At 47.5% G+C, this 17639-nt stretch overlaps 1 protein-coding gene across 6 annotated transcripts in view; it reads right to left on the bottom strand.

Annotated features, from left to right (window-relative positions):
• Dnah8 (dynein, axonemal, heavy chain 8) overlaps nucleotides 1-17639 on the bottom strand; it is a 254479-nt gene that overhangs the window by 64270 nt on the left and 172570 nt on the right. For all 6 annotated transcript variants that reach the window (XM_039099327.2, XM_039099333.2, XM_039099329.2 and 3 more), the window contains 6 exons: nucleotides 15071-15176; nucleotides 12324-12576; nucleotides 11575-11765; nucleotides 8070-8191; nucleotides 5519-5637; nucleotides 1885-2087 (listed from right to left, as the gene is read on the bottom strand). In XM_039099327.2, the coding sequence (XP_038955255.1) occupies nucleotides 1885-2087; nucleotides 5519-5637; nucleotides 8070-8191; nucleotides 11575-11765; nucleotides 12324-12576; nucleotides 15071-15176 (994 nt within the window). The remainder of the gene's footprint in view (nucleotides 1-1884; nucleotides 2088-5518; nucleotides 5638-8069; nucleotides 8192-11574; nucleotides 11766-12323; nucleotides 12577-15070; nucleotides 15177-17639) is intronic.

Here is a 17639-nt window from a genome sequence, read left to right as displayed (position 1 = left end):
AACGGTGGCACTTGTGGGTCCCTCCTTTTTCAGGAGTTACATCTTTTATTTATGACTCTCACAATGCGTTAGCTGTGTCTTCCACGAGGATGCTTAATCGCCCTGGCCGTGGGCAGACATCTTTGTCTTGAGTCTGACTTTAATGGGAATGTCTCAGTTGTTCACCAGCGAAGTCTGGTGCTGGTGCTTACAGCGTACATTCATCACTTCATAGGGTGTTCTGCTCCCAACTTTGCAAAGTCAAATATGGATGTTGAACTTTTTTGTTAAAATGCTTTTACTGTGTGTGTGTGTGTGTGTGTGTGTGTGTGTGTGTGTGTGCATGTGTTTGTCTATGTCCATACCCATACATGCCATGACCTAAGTCTGGAGGTCAGGGGACAACTCACTGGAGTCAGTTCTCTCCTTCCACCTTTATATGAGTTCCGGGGATTGAACTCGGATCCTTGGGCTTGACTGCAGACACCTTTACTAACTGAGCGCTTTCAGTGACCATCATATGCTTTCCTAATCTTTTTAAAGTGCACAACTCTTCAGGTAGAACTGAAGCACTTTCTATGGCAATGCCAATAACTCTAAGGTTTTTTGAGTCTGTGGAGGGATAAACAGTTCCACTCATAGGACAGTGCAAGCTTGACAGTGTGCCACCCGCCCCTCCTTGATCCCCACTGACAGCATCACTGCTAACACACTTAGGTGCTGTCATCCTTGCCCTGACTCCCCTCCCTGGGATAAGCTTCCTTTTGTCTCCTATTGGAATGAAGAAATAAATTTTCTATCTTAGGGGTGTGTGTGTGTATGTGTGTGTGTGTGTGTAAAGAATGTCATCCTTTTTTAAAGGGGATGGGGGCCAGAGAGATGGCCCAGTGGTTTAAGAGCACTTGCTGCTCTTGCAGAGGACCCGAGCGAGTATGGTTCCCAGCACCCATGTCATACAGTCCACAACTCCCTGTAAGTCCAGCTCCAGGGAATTCAACTCCTCCTTCTGGCCTCTGTGGGGACCCATGTTCACACACACATGCCTACACGCAGACACACATGAACACATGGTTAAAAATAAAACCACATCTCAAGGAATGCCGTGCTTTCTTCACAGTCTGTGCAGGTACGGGCTTGCGGTCCATCATCTCTACGGAACGTGGTTACGGTCATTGCACGCCCTACTCGGCTATGTTCACGTAGGTCTTCTCTGTCTGTGTTCTAGTTATCCCCAAACTGCCACCATGGGACGCTTGGCTCATTACTAAACTTGGTAATGAACAGAAAGTGCAAGCAAAAGAATCCCAGGTCGTCAGGCACTACAAATAATGCTTCTAGCTTTTCAGTTTGTGACAAAATGCACCCTGGTGTCGTCGTTTTATATAAACATGGCGGCGGCAGATTGCTGCCCACCAGTGCTGTCATCGGCTGCTAAAGCAATCAGGATAAATACATCTTCCTCCCCGTCTGTGCACATACCTGTGTCTCAGGTAAATGGATCCAAGAGAGAGAGGAAAAGCTTAATTTTTTTTTTTTTTTTGGTTCTTTTTTTCCGGAGCTGGGGACCGAACCCAGGGCCTTGCGCTTCCTAGGTAAGCGCTCTACCACTGAGCTAAATCCCCAGCCCAGCTTAATTTTTAAATACAGCTTTGCCTCTTGGAAACCTACATTTTAGACCAGGTCTCACTACGTAGCCTTGGCTGACCCGAGTCTCACTGTGCAGACCAGCGTGGCCTTGAACTCACAGAGCCCTGCCTGCCTCTGTCTCTGCCTCCTGAACGCCAAGTCAAAGGCCTGCACCACCAAACCAGGCCACGGATACTTTTCTAAGAGTCGCCCGTGAAAGATGATATTCCGAGCAAACAGACGCGTTGCTAAGTTTCACCGACAGATGGTCCGCCATACCCAGCTTCAGTTTCTTGGCCAACGCGTCGATCTGGATGGTGGGATCGGAGCCCATGGACAGGAAACAGATCAGAGGCGTGTGTGTGTCACTTTCCTCCCAGGTCTTCTCCAGGTTTAGGATAACCGGCTCCGTGTACTTCTCCTCGAGAGAGTCGGCGATGTACTTTCTCGCTTGGAAAACAGTGCGGTCTGGGCACCACGATCTAGAGAGGAATGAAATTGGGAGGAAGTAAGTTCCGCCCTTCTGAGTTCTAAGTTCTAGTTACCTCCCCTCCCCCCGCCTCTCTCTAATTTTGAGCGTGCAAAGGTCACAAGTTTAATTAACAGAGGGGCAGCAAGCGGATCCTCCCTTCCGTGGGGCTGTGCGAGCCGGATGGCAAACTCTGCTGTCCTTGGAAGAGCACAGATTTAACCGTATGAGGTTTTGGTTGCCGGGCACTGGCACAGTGTAGACTCAGTAACGACAGAGGGTCCTCCCTCTGCCAGCCTCAGTCTGTGGCGGCGGCCCACGTGCCTCGGGCTCTGAAGCTCGGCTGTCTTCGGAGAGGACGGCTATGCCAAAGAGGCCAGAAAGTAAGCTATCAGCGAGCATCTGTGTTCTAACCCTTTGTGTGTCTCGTACCATGACAGGTTCAGCACGCGCAGACACGGCAAGTAAGTAAATCCAGACAGCTGGTCATTTAGATCTGAGATGCTCTGTTTCCCAAGCTGATGCTCTCTTACCAGTGAATGGCCCTGCATGTGTGGTGTGCGTCCCATTTTATAACGATGGGTAAAGGATAGATGTGATTATTTCAAGGAAAACAAGTAGCCCTTTCATACTCCACTGACCATGGGGGTCACCAGGGAGGCCATTCTGACCACTCTCATGGCCCTCAAACACTGGGGAGCCACGTGGCCAAGGGTAAGCTCAGGTGTGCTGTGCTAGGAAAAACCACCCTGACTGACACATCCCTTTTCGTTATTCATCCCCGTGTGTGTGTGTGTGTGTGTGTGTGTGTTGTATATGTGTGTGTATGTGTGGTGTGTATGTGTGTATGTGGGTGTGTGTGTGTGTTGTGTATGTATGTGTGTGTGGTGTGTATGTGTGTATGTGGTGTCTGTGTATGAGTGTGTGTGTGTGTGTTGTGTATGTATGTGTGTGTGTGTGTGGTGTGTATGTGTGTGGTGTCTGTGTGTGTGTGTGTTGTGTATGTATGTGTGTATGTGGGGTGTATGTGAGAGTGTGTGTGTGTATGTGTGTATGTGGGGTGTGTGTGTGTGTTGTGTGTGTGTGGTGTGTATGTGTGTATGTGGTGTCTGTGTGTATGAGTGTGTGTGTGTTGTGTATGTATGTGTGTATGTGGGGTGTTGTGAGTGTGTGTGGTGTGTATGTGTGTATGTGGGGTGTGTGTGTGTGGCATGTGTGAGTGTGTGTGTGTATGTGTGTGTGTGTGGCATGTGTGAGTGTGTATGTGGTGTATGTGTGTGTGTGGTGTGTATGTATGTGGTGTCTGTGTGTGTGAGTGTGTGTGTTGTGTATGTATGTGTGTATGTGGGGTGTATGTGAGAGTGTGTGTGTGTGTATGTGTGTATGTGGGGTCTGTGTGTGGTGTGTATGTATGTGGGGTGTGTGTGTGGCATGTGTTGAGTGTGTATGTGGTGTATGTGTGTGTGTGGTGTGTATGTATGTGGTGTCTGTGTGTATGAGTGGGTGTGTGTGTTGTGTATGTATGTGTGTATGTGGGGTGTGTGTGTGAGTGTGTGTGTGTGGTGTGTATGTGTGTATGTGGGGTGTGTGTGTGTATGTGTGGCATGTGTGAGTGTGAGTGAGTGTGTGTGTGTGTGTGTGTGTGTAGCTCAGAGGTCAGCCATGTCTTTTCTGAGGTATCTTGCTTTTGTTTTGAGGCATTATCTCTCACTGGCTCATCAAATAGGGTTGGCTAGCTGGCCAGCAAGCCCTGAGGATCACTGGCTTCCCCTCCCCAGAAAGAGGATTACAATATATTCCACACCACAACATCTGGCTTCTATAAATAAATATATATATATTTATAGAATATATTTATATAATTATAATTTATTATATTTAAATTATATATAATTTTATTTTATTATATATTATATATCATATATATTATATTATAAACAGAATATATTTTATAAAATATATTTGATTGATGATGATGATTGGCAGGTGTGGGTATGTGCTTGGGGGCCATGCCTGTGTCGTGCATGATACACGTGGGGACATCAGAGGACAACTTGTGGGGTGAGTTTTCTCCTCCCTTTATGTGTGTCCTAGGACTCAAACTTAGGTCTTCAGGCTTGCAAGACAGCGCTTCTACCCACTGAACCATCTCGCTGGCTCCAACACCTGGCTTTTAAATGTGGCTCCTGAGGCTCAAACCAGGTCCTCACCGAAACCATCTTCTCAATCCTCCCTAATCTCCTGTGGTCTCTCATCTCCCAGAACTTTGCTAACCAATCTCAGAGGCCCACATATGTATGCAACTGTGTGTGCACACATACAGGCACACACACACTCTGATTTTTTTCCCAATACATAATAAGCCCCTCTGAGCTATGAGATACCAAGAAAATGAGAAGATCAACAGGCAAGTGCTCTTTTTTTTTTCTTTTTTCTATTTTTCAGAGCTGGGGACCGAACCCAGGGCCTTGCGCTTGCTAGGTAAGCACTCTACCACTGAGCTAAATCCCCAGCCCCGCAAGTGCTCTTTCTTAATGTCAATTTAAAACTGTTGTTTCTATCTTAATGGCCCAAAGAGTAGTTGTACATCTTGATGTTCCAGTAGTCTTACTTTTCCCCTCAAATGAAACTTGAGTTTTAGCTTCTGAGCCAATTCCTTGCAAAGGCTATTTTTAATCTTGTGTGTTTGTTTGTGTATGTATGTATATGTACATGCATGTATGTATATATATGTGCCTGTGTATACTGTGTGTTTGTAAAACTGCATGGGGTATATCTATATGTGTGTGCATGTAAGTATGTGTGTGTGCATATGTGTGTGATGTGTATGTCTGTATGCTTGTGCGTGTGTGCACGTTATGCACACGCTACAGCAGAAGTGTGATCAGAGAAAAACATGCTGGAGTTGGTTCTCTCCTTCCACAGCATAGGTCCTAGTGGTCAAACTCAGGTGGTCAGGTTTGGTAGAAAGCACATCTACCCTCTGAATCATCTCCCCAGCCCAAGATCCATTGGTTTGGTTTTAAACAGAGGTAAATTCAATAAGGAATGATTCGTACAATAGCAAATGGATAAAGGAAACATAAAAACATATTTTCTTTCATATTATCGCTAAAAGTCCTACTGTCAATATGACCTCTTTTTATTGTCATTTATTGTCGAGGAACTGCAGGGTCGCTTCCCCCAAAGAGCACACATAACGGTGGGGACCTGACTCTGAAGCTCGGTTTTCTTCAGAGAGAATGGCTGTGCCAAAGAGGCCAGAAGTAAGCTATCATCGATCTCCTGTGTTCTAATCATTTGTGTGTCACATACCCTAACAGGATGCTCATGCACAGACACATCACATAAGTAAATGCCAGAGAGCAGATGCTGACTGCTGAGATCAGACTCGGGATGAGGTACAGGGGTGATGGATCCTGTTCTCCTTGCCGAGGCGCTCACCTGATAAGCAGAAGCTTGCGGCAGGTGTCCAAAGAATCATTGTATCCATCGGGGATGATCTCCTCCTCTGGGGCGTCCTTATCAAACCAGTTTTTCCACCCCTTCTCATTCCGAGATATCTGAGGGCAATAAGCCAGCAATCAAACTGCAAGACTCCATGAGATCCGAATGGACCAGACGCTCTGAAGGACCCAGGAGAGCCACTCTTGTGGGCTCTTAGCTTACAAAGCAAAACAAATGGCTGCTGCCTTCAACGAGGGAATAACATAGACACAGTGTAACTGTTCCTTGCAGCCACGACCCAATAACATAGATACAGTGTAACTGTTCCTTGCAGTCTTGTTAATTGGGCATCAGGATAATATTTCAGTGACACAAAATGGCTGGCGGGGTGGGGGTGGGGTTGACAACAGATCAAAGCTTCTCCATCAGGGTGCTTTATTGATACTTGGGGCTAGACATTATTATGATGTGCTGGGCTGTCCTGGGCGTGGGTATCGTAATCATACTGGCAGATAGAGCCTTGTGCCTCTCTCTGTGGTTCACATTCCAACCACAGATCCATAGAAATTGGAATTTCACTCAGGAATGTCATGCTAGGAGAAGGGAAGGCTGAGGCCCTGGGGGGGGGGGGGCAGCCAGAGGAATGTGTCTCGTGGAGAATGATTTACAACTTGCGGCAGACACTGGGGTTGATGCTGGAGTCGGTGATGGGCAGGATGATACCCATGGGTTGGACTGCTAACCTATGCTTGTCTCTTGATTGCTATTTAAACCTCAACCCCCCTATCGGGCACTAAAGACAGATTGGGAGCAGGGAGTCACTAGATCTCCTTGCCCTGCTTCCCAGTGTGGCTAAATAGAATCTCATTTTTCAGCTACACTGAATCTTATTTTTCTGCCTGTCACGATTAATCTGTCTCTTTAATTGCTTTATTGGTTCAGGTGGCTGAGCTGGTGAGAGGCACCAGAGCCCAGGCTCTAACCCTACTCGCTTTGGTAGGCGAGCATGTTCAGTAGCATCTCCTGCCTCTACCCACTAGATGCCGGTAGCATCCCTGACTTGGAGTTGGAATGATCAAAAAATGTCTCCAGATACTTCTACATACCCTGCTGGGGGTGGCAGAAAATTACCCTCTGCTGAGAGCCATGGACGTGGACCAATTTCCCTGAATGCTGATCTCTATTTAAAAATAGCAAGAGAAGCCAAAAAATCCCAGCTTTTACTTTCCTAGCGAGACCTTAAAGCTGAGAGCGGAAGTCTCTCCAAGCGGGTCTCAAGTAGTGGCTCTTCGGAATGCGCGCAGAGGACCTGGGGGTTCAGAAGCATTAAAAGGTGCCCCTGCTGCCCGAGTGCCATTGAGTCTAATTATAAACTCTGCACTGCTGAGCCTGTCCCATAATCCTCAGCGACTGCCAGGCTGGGGTCCTCGGAGAATGGCCTGTCAGCACTTTTGAGAAACCTACGGTGAGCATTAAAAACAGACAGCGAAGTTCCCATCCTATATGCCAGACCTATGGCCTAAGCGGTTTCTTAGATTTCTTCCCAGTATCTTTAGACAACTTCTTCTGAGGCTAGAATCGCAGGCCCTCCTGACGTTTACTTGGTTTCTGATCCGGATTTCTTGCTTATGTGACGAGAGCTCTGACTGCTGGGGCAACTGTCCAAGTCATTTTCTCACCACTAAGCTAATTGATATCTGTTTTTAAAGTACACTGTCCTCTTGTTTGGACTCAAGCTCACGCTTGCAACAGTGACTTAATCATAGGCAGAAGTGAACAGTAAATACATTGCTCTGACTGGGTGGGTCCACCTGCCCAGTCCTTGTACTTCTAGATGCTACTCAAGCAGAAACAGAAGGTGGACCCTTGGGGCTGGAGAGGGAGAATGGGTTACAGGGCATCACTGAGCTGGTAAAGCACCCGCCATGCTATTCATGGGGACCCCAGTTAATCCCTGGAGAAGTAGACACAGGCAGATACCTAGAACTCACAGGACAATCAACCTAGCCTACTCGGTGGGTAAGATGGACGGAGCTGAAATGGCACCCAAGGTTGACCTCCGGCTTCTACACGCATGCGCCCATGCGTGCATGCATATTCGCATGCGCACTCAAAGACCCTTGTCCACAGCATGGGAGGAAGGATTGTTCTTGATGCCCGTGAAAAGCTCCCTTTAAAGTCTGTCCATCCATCCACCCCCACCTCCTGGTCATGCTCTTGTTGCTTTTTTTTTTTTTTTGGTTCTTTTTTTTGGAGCTGGGGACCAAACCCAGGGCCTTGGGCTTCCTAGGCAAGCGCTCTACCACTGAGCTAAATCCCCAACCCCGCTCTTGTTGCTTTTAAGACAAGATCTCATTGAGCTCCTGATCCCCCTGCCTCAGTCCCCCCGGAAGTGGGATTGCAAGTGCGTATGACCACACCCATCCATATTCATATTTCTACTTTTTCTAGCTCCTCTGGGGGTAGAATTGCTACTAGGAGGCCCCAGGGGTACAACCTGGATGTGTTTTGATCTGCAGACCTGTGCTCTTATCCTTTCCTCCTTTACCTGGTTCATAATTTCTGCAAACTGCGGGAGCTTACTGAGCTCCACAAGGTTCAGCCACGTCATGTCCAGGATCCAGCGGAAGGGCTTGGGGGGGCACGCCTTCAGGTCCAGGGCTGCTCCACCTGGGGAGACGTGCAAAACACACATCATGTCAGACACGTCAATCACACCAAACACTTCAGTCACTCAAGCTCACAATTCACTTTTAGAAATGTATTTACCCAGGAACAAAAGTGAGATAACTTTGGGGGAAGGGCGACTTGGAAATAAGCTTATATTCCAAATGTGGCTAGCTTTAAACCTTGGTATTTTCGTCACAGGTTTTTTTTTTTTATTTTATTTTATAAAATGTGATGGCAAGTCTGCCATTTTATTTCACTCCAGTGAACTCCTCCTGCGTGGCTGAGATGGTTTATGGTTTTATTTAGCAAGATGAAATCTACAGACATTTTTATCAATGTGTGGGATGACCGTTCTTTGTGTGACTTTTATAATAGTCGTTTAGCCACCATCTCTCCTCCAGGAGTTCTACACTCAGGAATATTTCTCACCAAACGAAATAGCTGGTTGGATAGACAGACAGACGGAAGGAGGGAAGAAAAAGGAAGTGGAAAGGGGAGGAGTATCGTGGTTGCGTTTCTTTTTAGTGGTGATATGTTCAAATCATTCATTCACTCATCCATCCATCCAATGCTTAGGGAGCATCCTCTACACACCTGCAGGATCCAGGCACTGGGGAGATGGTGGGAGCAAGGCCACCTTACACATCAGGACGACTAAATGGACTATGAACAGGGTTCAGCCGTGCTGTTGGGGGGCATATGCAAGACAGGCATTCTTAAGCAAAATATAGGATTTTGTTTACGGTTTTGAAAGGTCTGTAATCGCTGTGTCATAACTGTGGTCCCCCTATTATTTAATTCGTATGTATGCAAAATAGTAATTCTTATGCTACCTTTATTTGTGTGTGTGTGTGTGTGTGTGTGTGTGTGTACGTGGTGCACATGTGTGTAACTTCTCGCAGAGGTCAGGGGGACATCAGATCCCCTGGAGCTGGAGTTAAGGCAGTCCTGAGCTACCCAACAAGGGTGCTTAGAACTGAACTCTGTTCCTCTGCAAGAACAGAGAGCCATAACCACCCTTAACCACCGAGCCATCTCTAACCTCTCAGTCCTTCTTAAGAACCCTGATCAAACACTTCCCTTTCACATAGAAATAATGCAGACCAACAAACGGATATAGGGTGGTTTCGGTCTTGGCTCCCCCATTTAGCAATTTCCCAAGAAGCTGTATAAATCAACGTGTTACATTAAAAGAACTTACATAGACTCCTTTGCACCACTAAAATGGACTTAGGGAGTCTGTGGCTCTGAGAGCTGTGAGGCCCTCAAAATGTCACATAGACCTCCTTTCACTTCCTGCCCCTGAAACTGGATGTAAGAGGAAACCTTGTTCTTACAGAACAGCCACAAATGAAAGAGTTAGTTGTGGGAAGGCACCAGATGATTCCCTACCACGCCCCCCACCCGTTTTTCTGTCTTGTCTCCATGGGTCCCCAGCTTTAGAGACATCAGAGGAAGACAGCTTAACTGCCTTGGTGCTCCAGAGCCCATGAATTCTTGGAGCAAAGAGGAATAATTGCAGGAGGATTCCTCCCAAAACACACTAGCTGTTCTACCTTACCGTTGCTCAAACCCAGGACTCAGTCTCCGGTTTTCTCATCTGTTAGATGAGAGTAACAGAGTAACAGACTCTACCAGGTGGCCGCTGTGAGATCAGTAAGAGCTTCCGCCATCATTAGTGGTTATTGTGACACATAATTTGTATCCTCCTAAGACTCAGGTTTTTCCGAGCAGTACCCCCTGGGGGCCTAGAGCGAAACAAAGATACTATCTTTCTAGAATAAACCCACAAGGAAACAGGGCCATCGGTTGGTTGTTTCATAGTGCAGGTTTGCCCCTGATATCCACTTCATTTTTCAGAGTGCTCTGACATCCTCAGCTAAAGAAGAAAGTCAGAGGCGCCTTACAAATGCTGCAGAACTCAAGAAGTAATTGATAAGTAAGACCTATCCCCTCCTGGGAAATCAAACACTGCAGTGGCCATAGACACCAGCTCTTCTCCCTTGCGTCCTGAGTGTACAAAGGTTAAAAAAAAAATGTCCGTGACATAAGAGAGTCTATTTGTTAGCTCTATAAAAAGAGTATTAAAAAATATAAGCCCTGCTATCCTTTAAAAAATCACTCCATCAAAATGTAAGCCAGTTCGAAACTAAAACAGACTCTATAATAAAGAGGCTTTGTTCGGGGGGGGGGGGGGGGGAGGTCCTTCTTTTCTGCTGAACTGGTTGTAGCTCTGTCAATCAACCTGTCATGCAATTTCAAATTAATCTTCCTAAAGCACTGCTTTGCTTGTGCCGTATCCCAGCCCATAAAACACTTGACGGCTCCCTGCTGCCAAATGAATTGAATCCAAAGTCCCCTTGCTGCCTGTGCTGGCCCTGTGCAATTCTGGCTCCCCAGTTTGATGAAATTGGGGGTCACAAATATGCTCCCGCCGCAGCCCAGGTGAGTGTCCGTCTTTATCCTGCCTTAAGGAAGCTATCCCTTCCTAGAAAATTCTGCCCCGTGTGTCTCCTTGTGTCTCGGCTGCCTCTCACTCACAAGCCTTCTTTCAAAGAAGTCTGTTTCCTTTTGGCAGATAGATAGCTCTGGTCTGAGTGAATGCCATTACTGGGGAGAGAAGAGAAGGCGTGAGGGTTTGGTCTGAATGGGAGGGTGTCTTAGATCTGCATGTGTCTCAGTTCTTGGACCCTCGGGGTTTCAGCGAGCCCTGCAGGACTAGCAGGACCAAGTTCCCTTGCTCCGAAGTGCCTTGTTGGAATGCTGGTCTCTGCTGTGTGCCAGCCTGCCCTCATCTCTGCAGTACCTACACTCCTTACCCTGGTACCTCACACACCTTGAGACCATTCATTAAGCTGTCCCACTCCAAGAGTGAGCAATGCAGTCTCTGTGGAGGGTGTGGTAGTTCCTATCTGAATTTTGGTGGAGTTTGCTATTGTTAAAAAATTACTTGGGGGGAGGGGTGTATCAAATTGTGAGCCAGCCTCAGTTATAACAGTGAGATCCTGTATAGAAAAGAAAGAAGGGGAGAGAAGGGAGGAGGGATAAAGCTCATCACAGCCTGTCCTCATATTGGCAACAGGTCCCCTAAGCATGGGCAACAATGAAAAAAAAAAATCAGATACAGCAATATACCTGAGAACACGGAGTTAGGAGAAGCCCAAATTTTTGCTAAGCAGAACTATATTAACAGAAATTGAAAGAGAGGGAGGAGGAGGGAGGGAGGGAGGGATTACGAGAGTGATATTCCTTTCATTAGAGTACCATGCTGTTTCTCTTGTGCCTCCTTGACACCAAAGAGTACATGAGTACATCAGAGTACATCAAAGACCCCATCAGCGCCACTGCCCTCCGCCCGGCCAGCCACGCTCCAAGCATCTTACCTTTAATCAGAGCCTGAAACTCTTTGTGCTTCACTGTCCCCCTCTGGAGATCGATCTTCAGTGTCATGAGGAGAGCGAAGAGGAACTTGTGGTTTTCATACAGGCCTCTCACTGAGTAGGTGAAAACCTCGTACGTCAGGTACTCGATGATATTTGTAATTCTTTTTTGAGGGAGCGGAGACTTTTCGGATCTGCAATTCAGTTTTAAAATCAAAGAGTTTTTTTTTAAATTCCTAAAGACTAGAAATAACTAAACTCCGTGTGCATGCGTGCATGCATGTGTGTGTGTGTGTGTGTGTGTGTGTGTGTGTGTGTGCGCGCGCGCGCAAGCAGCTTACATGCCGCATGCAGTTGCCCATGGAGGCCAGAAGAGGGCGTCATATCACCTAAGCTGGAGTTATAATCAGTTGCGAGCCACCCGACCTGAGTGCTGGGCCCAGTAAGAACAGTATGTGCTCTTTAACCACAGAGCTCACCTCTCTAGCTCCTACCTTAGTTTTTGAGTTAGGCTCACTCACTGGACTTGGAGCTCACCGATTGGCTACACCCGCTGACCAATAGGGAGCACCACTGATGCATCTGCTTCTATTTCCAAGCAGTCAGTGGGTTTACAGATGCATGTTGCCACGCCCAGGCCTTTGGTGTGGGTGCTGAGACACTGAATGCAAGTCTCCCGGCTTCCGTGGCAGAGGCCATATAAAACTTTTACCATTTTGGAAACGGCTGAGGGGCAGGTGTGGAGGACTTGCCTGGCCATAGACTGGTCAAACAGCTTCAGGAACTGGGCCAGTGAGGTTTGGTACATGATGTTGACCATGCTCATCTCTGTGATGAGGAAGTAAAGGATGCTGCCTCGCGTGGCCGCAGGCCGGAACTCCTCCTGAGCTGTGTTGATCTTGATCTCCGTTTCCGCCGCCACGTGGAGCTTTTCACTCACTTCCGCAGCTGTCTGTTTGGTGATGCGCAGGACGCCGATGAGAGATTCGTCGTCCACCAGGGAACCTGGAAACCAGAGATAGCAAAAATAGCAGGCACAACGAGGAAATGCTGAAGAGCGAGGGGCTTCGTTTCAGACATGACACCGCTGGCCTCCAACCTGACTGTCCCAGAGACCACAAGCAAGCAGACCTACCACCGAGTCTAGATCTTTCTAAACATTCCTCCCGAGGGCTCTTAGTCTCCCAACTCTTCCTGAAAACCCACAGAAAAGACAGTTTTTGTTCTGATGAGTGTGTATATGTGTGTGGTGTGTTTTCATTTGTGTGCGGGTACATGACAACCTCAGGCGTAGCCCCTCGGAGGCTGTCCCCGTTGTTTTTAGAGACTGTGTCTCTCACTTGGCCTGAGACTTGCTAAGTAGGCTAGACTGACTGGCCAGTGAGCCTCAGAGATCGTCTTGTCTTGACCTCCCAACTCTGAGGTTACACGCATGTACCTCCAAGCTTGGCTCTTTTTTTTTTTTTTTAAGATTTATTTATTATTCTATATAAGTATACTGTCGCTGCTCTTAGAGACACCAGAAGAGGGCATTGGATCCCATTACAGATGGTTGTGAGCCACCATGTGGTTGCTGGGAATTGAACTCAGGACCTCTGCAAGAGCAGTCAGTGCTCTTTAGTGCTGAGCCATCTCTCCAGCCCCAAGCCTGGCTCTTAAATATGGATTCTGGTAGACCCAACCCTGCTGACTGAGCCATCGCCCCTGAGTCATCGCCCCTGAGCCATCGCCCCGCCTAGTAGGTTCAAATGTTCTAAGACAATGACCACATCTCCAGCGGTACCAACATCACCTGTGAGAGGTGTTTCACCCCCCCACTATCACCTTGGCAGCGCTCCCTAAGGTCTGCAGGCCATGCCGATGATGTCTCAGGCTCTAAGAGAACTCAAGCGCTGTACCTAGGTTGATGAGCTAGCAGGTGATCGGGACAGTTCTCTTCCTACTTCTTAAGTGAGAGTCCTTGTTCGAGATAACTAAGGTCACATCTCGGCGCAGATCAACTGGGATAGGGCGGAAGTGTCTCACCAAGAAAAGGCTGTCTAACTTTCAGTTTTTCTTCGCTGTTTTTTTTTTTTTTTTTTAACAGAAGTGACGTGGTTATCGCAACCAATTCCACGTTTAAGACGTGGAGACGCATGCTGAGTTCATGAGCCCTGCACTTCCACTCGTGCGAGTTCTGGAAGGCTGGCGGGTGTCTAGAAAACGCTGAGTGGTTTTGGCTGACATGCCGTGTCTAATGTGAGAGCCCAACTGTCATTAGCCTTCCAGCAGGGAGGCCTTGATCCCGAACAGTCTTAGTTAGACAAGGGAACCAGCCCTCAGCTCCACTTGTTAACATTCAGAGTGAGCAGGAGAAGTCGCTACATCAAAGGGCATATATCTTTAGCAGCCAAAGCAAAGAAGGCATGCTTTCTCACCAAGTTCAGTGTCTGTCTGTCTGTACATATGCATGCATGCATGTATGTGTATAACTTGTTTTGGCCCATGCCATCCCATAGCTACGACCACAGCTCCTTTTTGAAGTTTTATTTTGAGACAAGATCTCACTAATACAGCCCATGCTGGTCTCACCTTCTCCACGCCTGTGCCCTGGCCTCCCAAGTAGCTGAGGTTACAGGTTCGTGCCCCTACCCCTGGCCTTGTGTGCACTCTCATGGTATCATCACTGTAGGATGTCAAGGTTTTGTTTGCTTCTGATCCAGGGATTTAAAGTAACAACAGAACGCATTCATAAATAAACCAGGAGCATGTGGTGAGATTTAATTGGGCTGCTGTGATTTGCCTATAAAAACGCTGACATGTTGATTTTCTTTTTGTGACTGTTTGGGGGTTGTCTGTCTGTCTGTTTGGAGCCAAGGACTTGCTATGTATCCCAGAATGACCTAGTGCTTTCTATGTCGCCCTGACTACCCTCAGCGGTTCTCCTGCCTCAGCCTCCCAAATGCTGGGATTACAGGTCTGCACGGAAACTCTGTTTTCTTCAGTGTGTAACAGAGAGGGTACCTCCTCAGACCTGGGCCTCTGTTTTCTTCAGTGTGTTACAGAGCGGGTACCTCCTCAGACCTGGGCGTAGCATGAGTCAGTCTGTGCAGAGGAGACACTAACCTTCACTTCTAAGTGGGGATCATTTTGAGATGAGCCAGGCCCTTGGGTAGCCACGTTTTTGTGACACACAGGGCATGCGTTGTACGTGACCCATCCTAAGAGCTTCATTTCTATGCTAAATGAGAAAGGGCTGATTGGTGGAAGAAAATAAAATTAAAAAATAAAAAAGATGGGACACCCGTGAGCGCCCTTTGTGCAAGCACGTGAGGCCATCAGGAGCCGTGGGGCACTGCTCAGGAGCCCTTGTTTTTCTCGGGAGAGAACGACTCTTATCAACAAGATGGTACTAGTCTCATACGCTGACTCCAGTTGCTAATTCAGACATCAGATGCCCTGTGATGTTTCTGTGGTCATGGCGGCGCTGAACGGTAAGCGGGCTCTTAAGGACGCATACCTTGTGTGGTACTCAGTTTGTACAGCAGATTGTCCTCCAGCTCTTTCATCTTCCTCTTATTGAAAGTCACGTCCTCCAGGAGCTTAACCCTCTCCGACTCCAGCTCCTGTTGTCAAGACACAAACAGAAGATTCTGGGGATCCGAGTCAACGACGCTTTCGGGAAATCAGACTTGTGTTTAAGTGAAGACACTTTTTTTTTTCTTTTTTTCGGAGCTAGGGACCAAACCCAGGGCCTTGCGCTTGCTAGGCAAGCGCTCTACCACTGAGCTAAATCCCCAACCCCGTAAAGTCGCTTTTTGAATGGTAGGAGAAATCATCATTGGTCAAGACTATAATCATGTGTCTCTCGGTAATCGATAAAGTGATGCCCGCCGGTGCTAACATTTCATAGTTCTGGGGCTGAGAGATGGCCCCGCTAGCAAAGTGCCCAATGTACAATCATGGGAACCCAAGTTCGGATCCCCAGGGATGCTTTACCCCTAACCACTTTGGTAAGTCTCCTGAGGACCAGGATGCTGCCTTGGAGTCACCGTCCACCCGTCAAGCCCAGGATGTTTAACCAGGACAGAACGTTCTTGTAGGAGCTAAATGAAAATCATCTTCATTATATTTTTCATCTCTTATTTTTTTTCTCATTAAACCCAGAGATCACAGGTTGGGTTAGTTTTGCTACCCATCAGGTGGGCAGCAGCGCCAATCCTGCATCTCTGGGCTTCTGAACTCTCCAAGTGCTTTAACCTGTGGGCCACATCCCTGACCTCACATCCTAGAACTTGGACATTGATAAAGAGTCCAAATGAGAATAATTTTAACAATTTGTGTGTGCGTGTGTATGTATGTGTGTATGTGTGTGTGCGTGCATGTGGTGTGTATGTATGTGTGCGTGTGTGTGCGTGTGTATGTGTGTATATGTATGCATGTGTGTATGTGTATGCATGCGTGTGCGTGTGCGTGTGTGTGTATGTGTATGTGCGTGCATGTGGTGTGTGTGTGTATGTGTGCGTGTGTATATGTGTGTGTGTGCGTGTGTATGTGTGTATATGTATGTATGTGTGTATGTGTGTGCATGTGCGTACGTGTGTGTGTGCATGTGGTGTGTGTGTATATGTGTGTGTGCAGGTGTGTGCGTGTGTATGTGTGTGTATATGTATGTATGTGTGTGCGTGTGTGTGTGCGTGTGCATGTGTGCCTGTGTGTATATATATGTATGTGTGTATGTGTGTGCATGTGTGTGCGTGTGTGTGTGTGTGTGTGTGTGTGTGTTGTAGTTATTTTGTTCTTGACACAGACTAGCCTCAAATTCACGATGAAGCTGAGGATGACCTTGAACTTCCGATCCTCTGGCTGCCACCTCCCTAGTGCTGGGATTACAGGCTCGTGCCCACACAGGCTGTTGATACAGTGGACTTGAGGGGTTTGTGCATGCTGGCCAGGGCTCTACCAACTGAGTAGAAACCCCATCCCTCTCTGACACTCCTCCTTGCAGTTTTTCCCATCTATATGCAGAAACACATTTTGCATTTAGGGTTATATTTCAAGGTGAATCAAGGCCGCTAACTTGAGATCACTCCTTGCTAAGAGCCGCTCTGGAAGCCCCACTACCTTGAGATGTCTCCTGAAAGCAAAGAGGTGATCAAAGCCACAACCCAGCACCGAGTCAAATGTCCGCCACCGTGGCTTGAATGGGTCTGCTTGGAGATTATTTTCATCCAGAACTTGGCGTCTTACAGGCAGGAGCTTGTCCTGTGTCCTTTTAATTCTTAGGAGCACCAACTTTGAGCCTCTGCAGGACGGGACTCACCCGACAACGTGCTGGCTTCCCTTCATATCCCTTGTTAGTTACGTCTGGGGAAGATAAACCCCCTAGGTAGCATCCCAGTAGAACACAGTGATAGTTACTGGCAGAGACAAACCCGATATTTGGTCCTCAAACGCGGGCAGGGCTGTGGGGTTTGGCGGGGAGAGGGATGAGGAGACTAGAGAATGGTTTCCGTTAAAATGATAGTCCCGGGGAATGGAAAGATGGACAAGAAGGTAAAGTGCTCACTGCATAGGCATGATGGCTTAGGTCCTGATTCCCCAGCGGCTGTGTCTAAAGTTGGACACAGCGGCACATGCAGGGCTAGAGAATCCCAGACAGGTGGAATCCAGGGGCTGCCTAGCTGGTCAGCCTAGCCTAATTGGTGAGCTCCAGACTCAGTGACAGAATGCTCTTCCAGAGGTCCTGAGTTCAAGTCCCAGCAACCACATGGTGGCTCACAACCATCTGTAATGAGATCTGATATCCTCTTCTGGTGTGTCTGAAGACAAGTGACAGTGTACTCATATAGAATAAATAAATAAAAGTAATTCTTTTCATAAGTAATATAGAAAATAACCGAGGAAGACATGTGATATAGGTTTCTGGCCTTCACATGTACGTGTATGTGCACACTATGAGTACACACACATTCACACAGGCACGTGCGTAGGAAAACTCAGAGAAATCACACTTTTAAACACAATAGGGAAAATCATGCGTGCTGGTAAGTGGACCTTTGTTAAGTCTTACAGAATGACCTGGGGAT

Source organism: Rattus norvegicus, chromosome 20 (assembly GCF_036323735.1).
Source record: "Rattus norvegicus strain BN/NHsdMcwi chromosome 20, GRCr8, whole genome shotgun sequence".
In the NCBI taxonomy this organism is placed as follows: domain Eukaryota; kingdom Metazoa; phylum Chordata; class Mammalia; order Rodentia; family Muridae; genus Rattus; species Rattus norvegicus.
The sequence above is the reverse complement of the archived record's forward strand: the minus strand, read 5'-3'. Positions and strand labels throughout refer to the sequence as shown.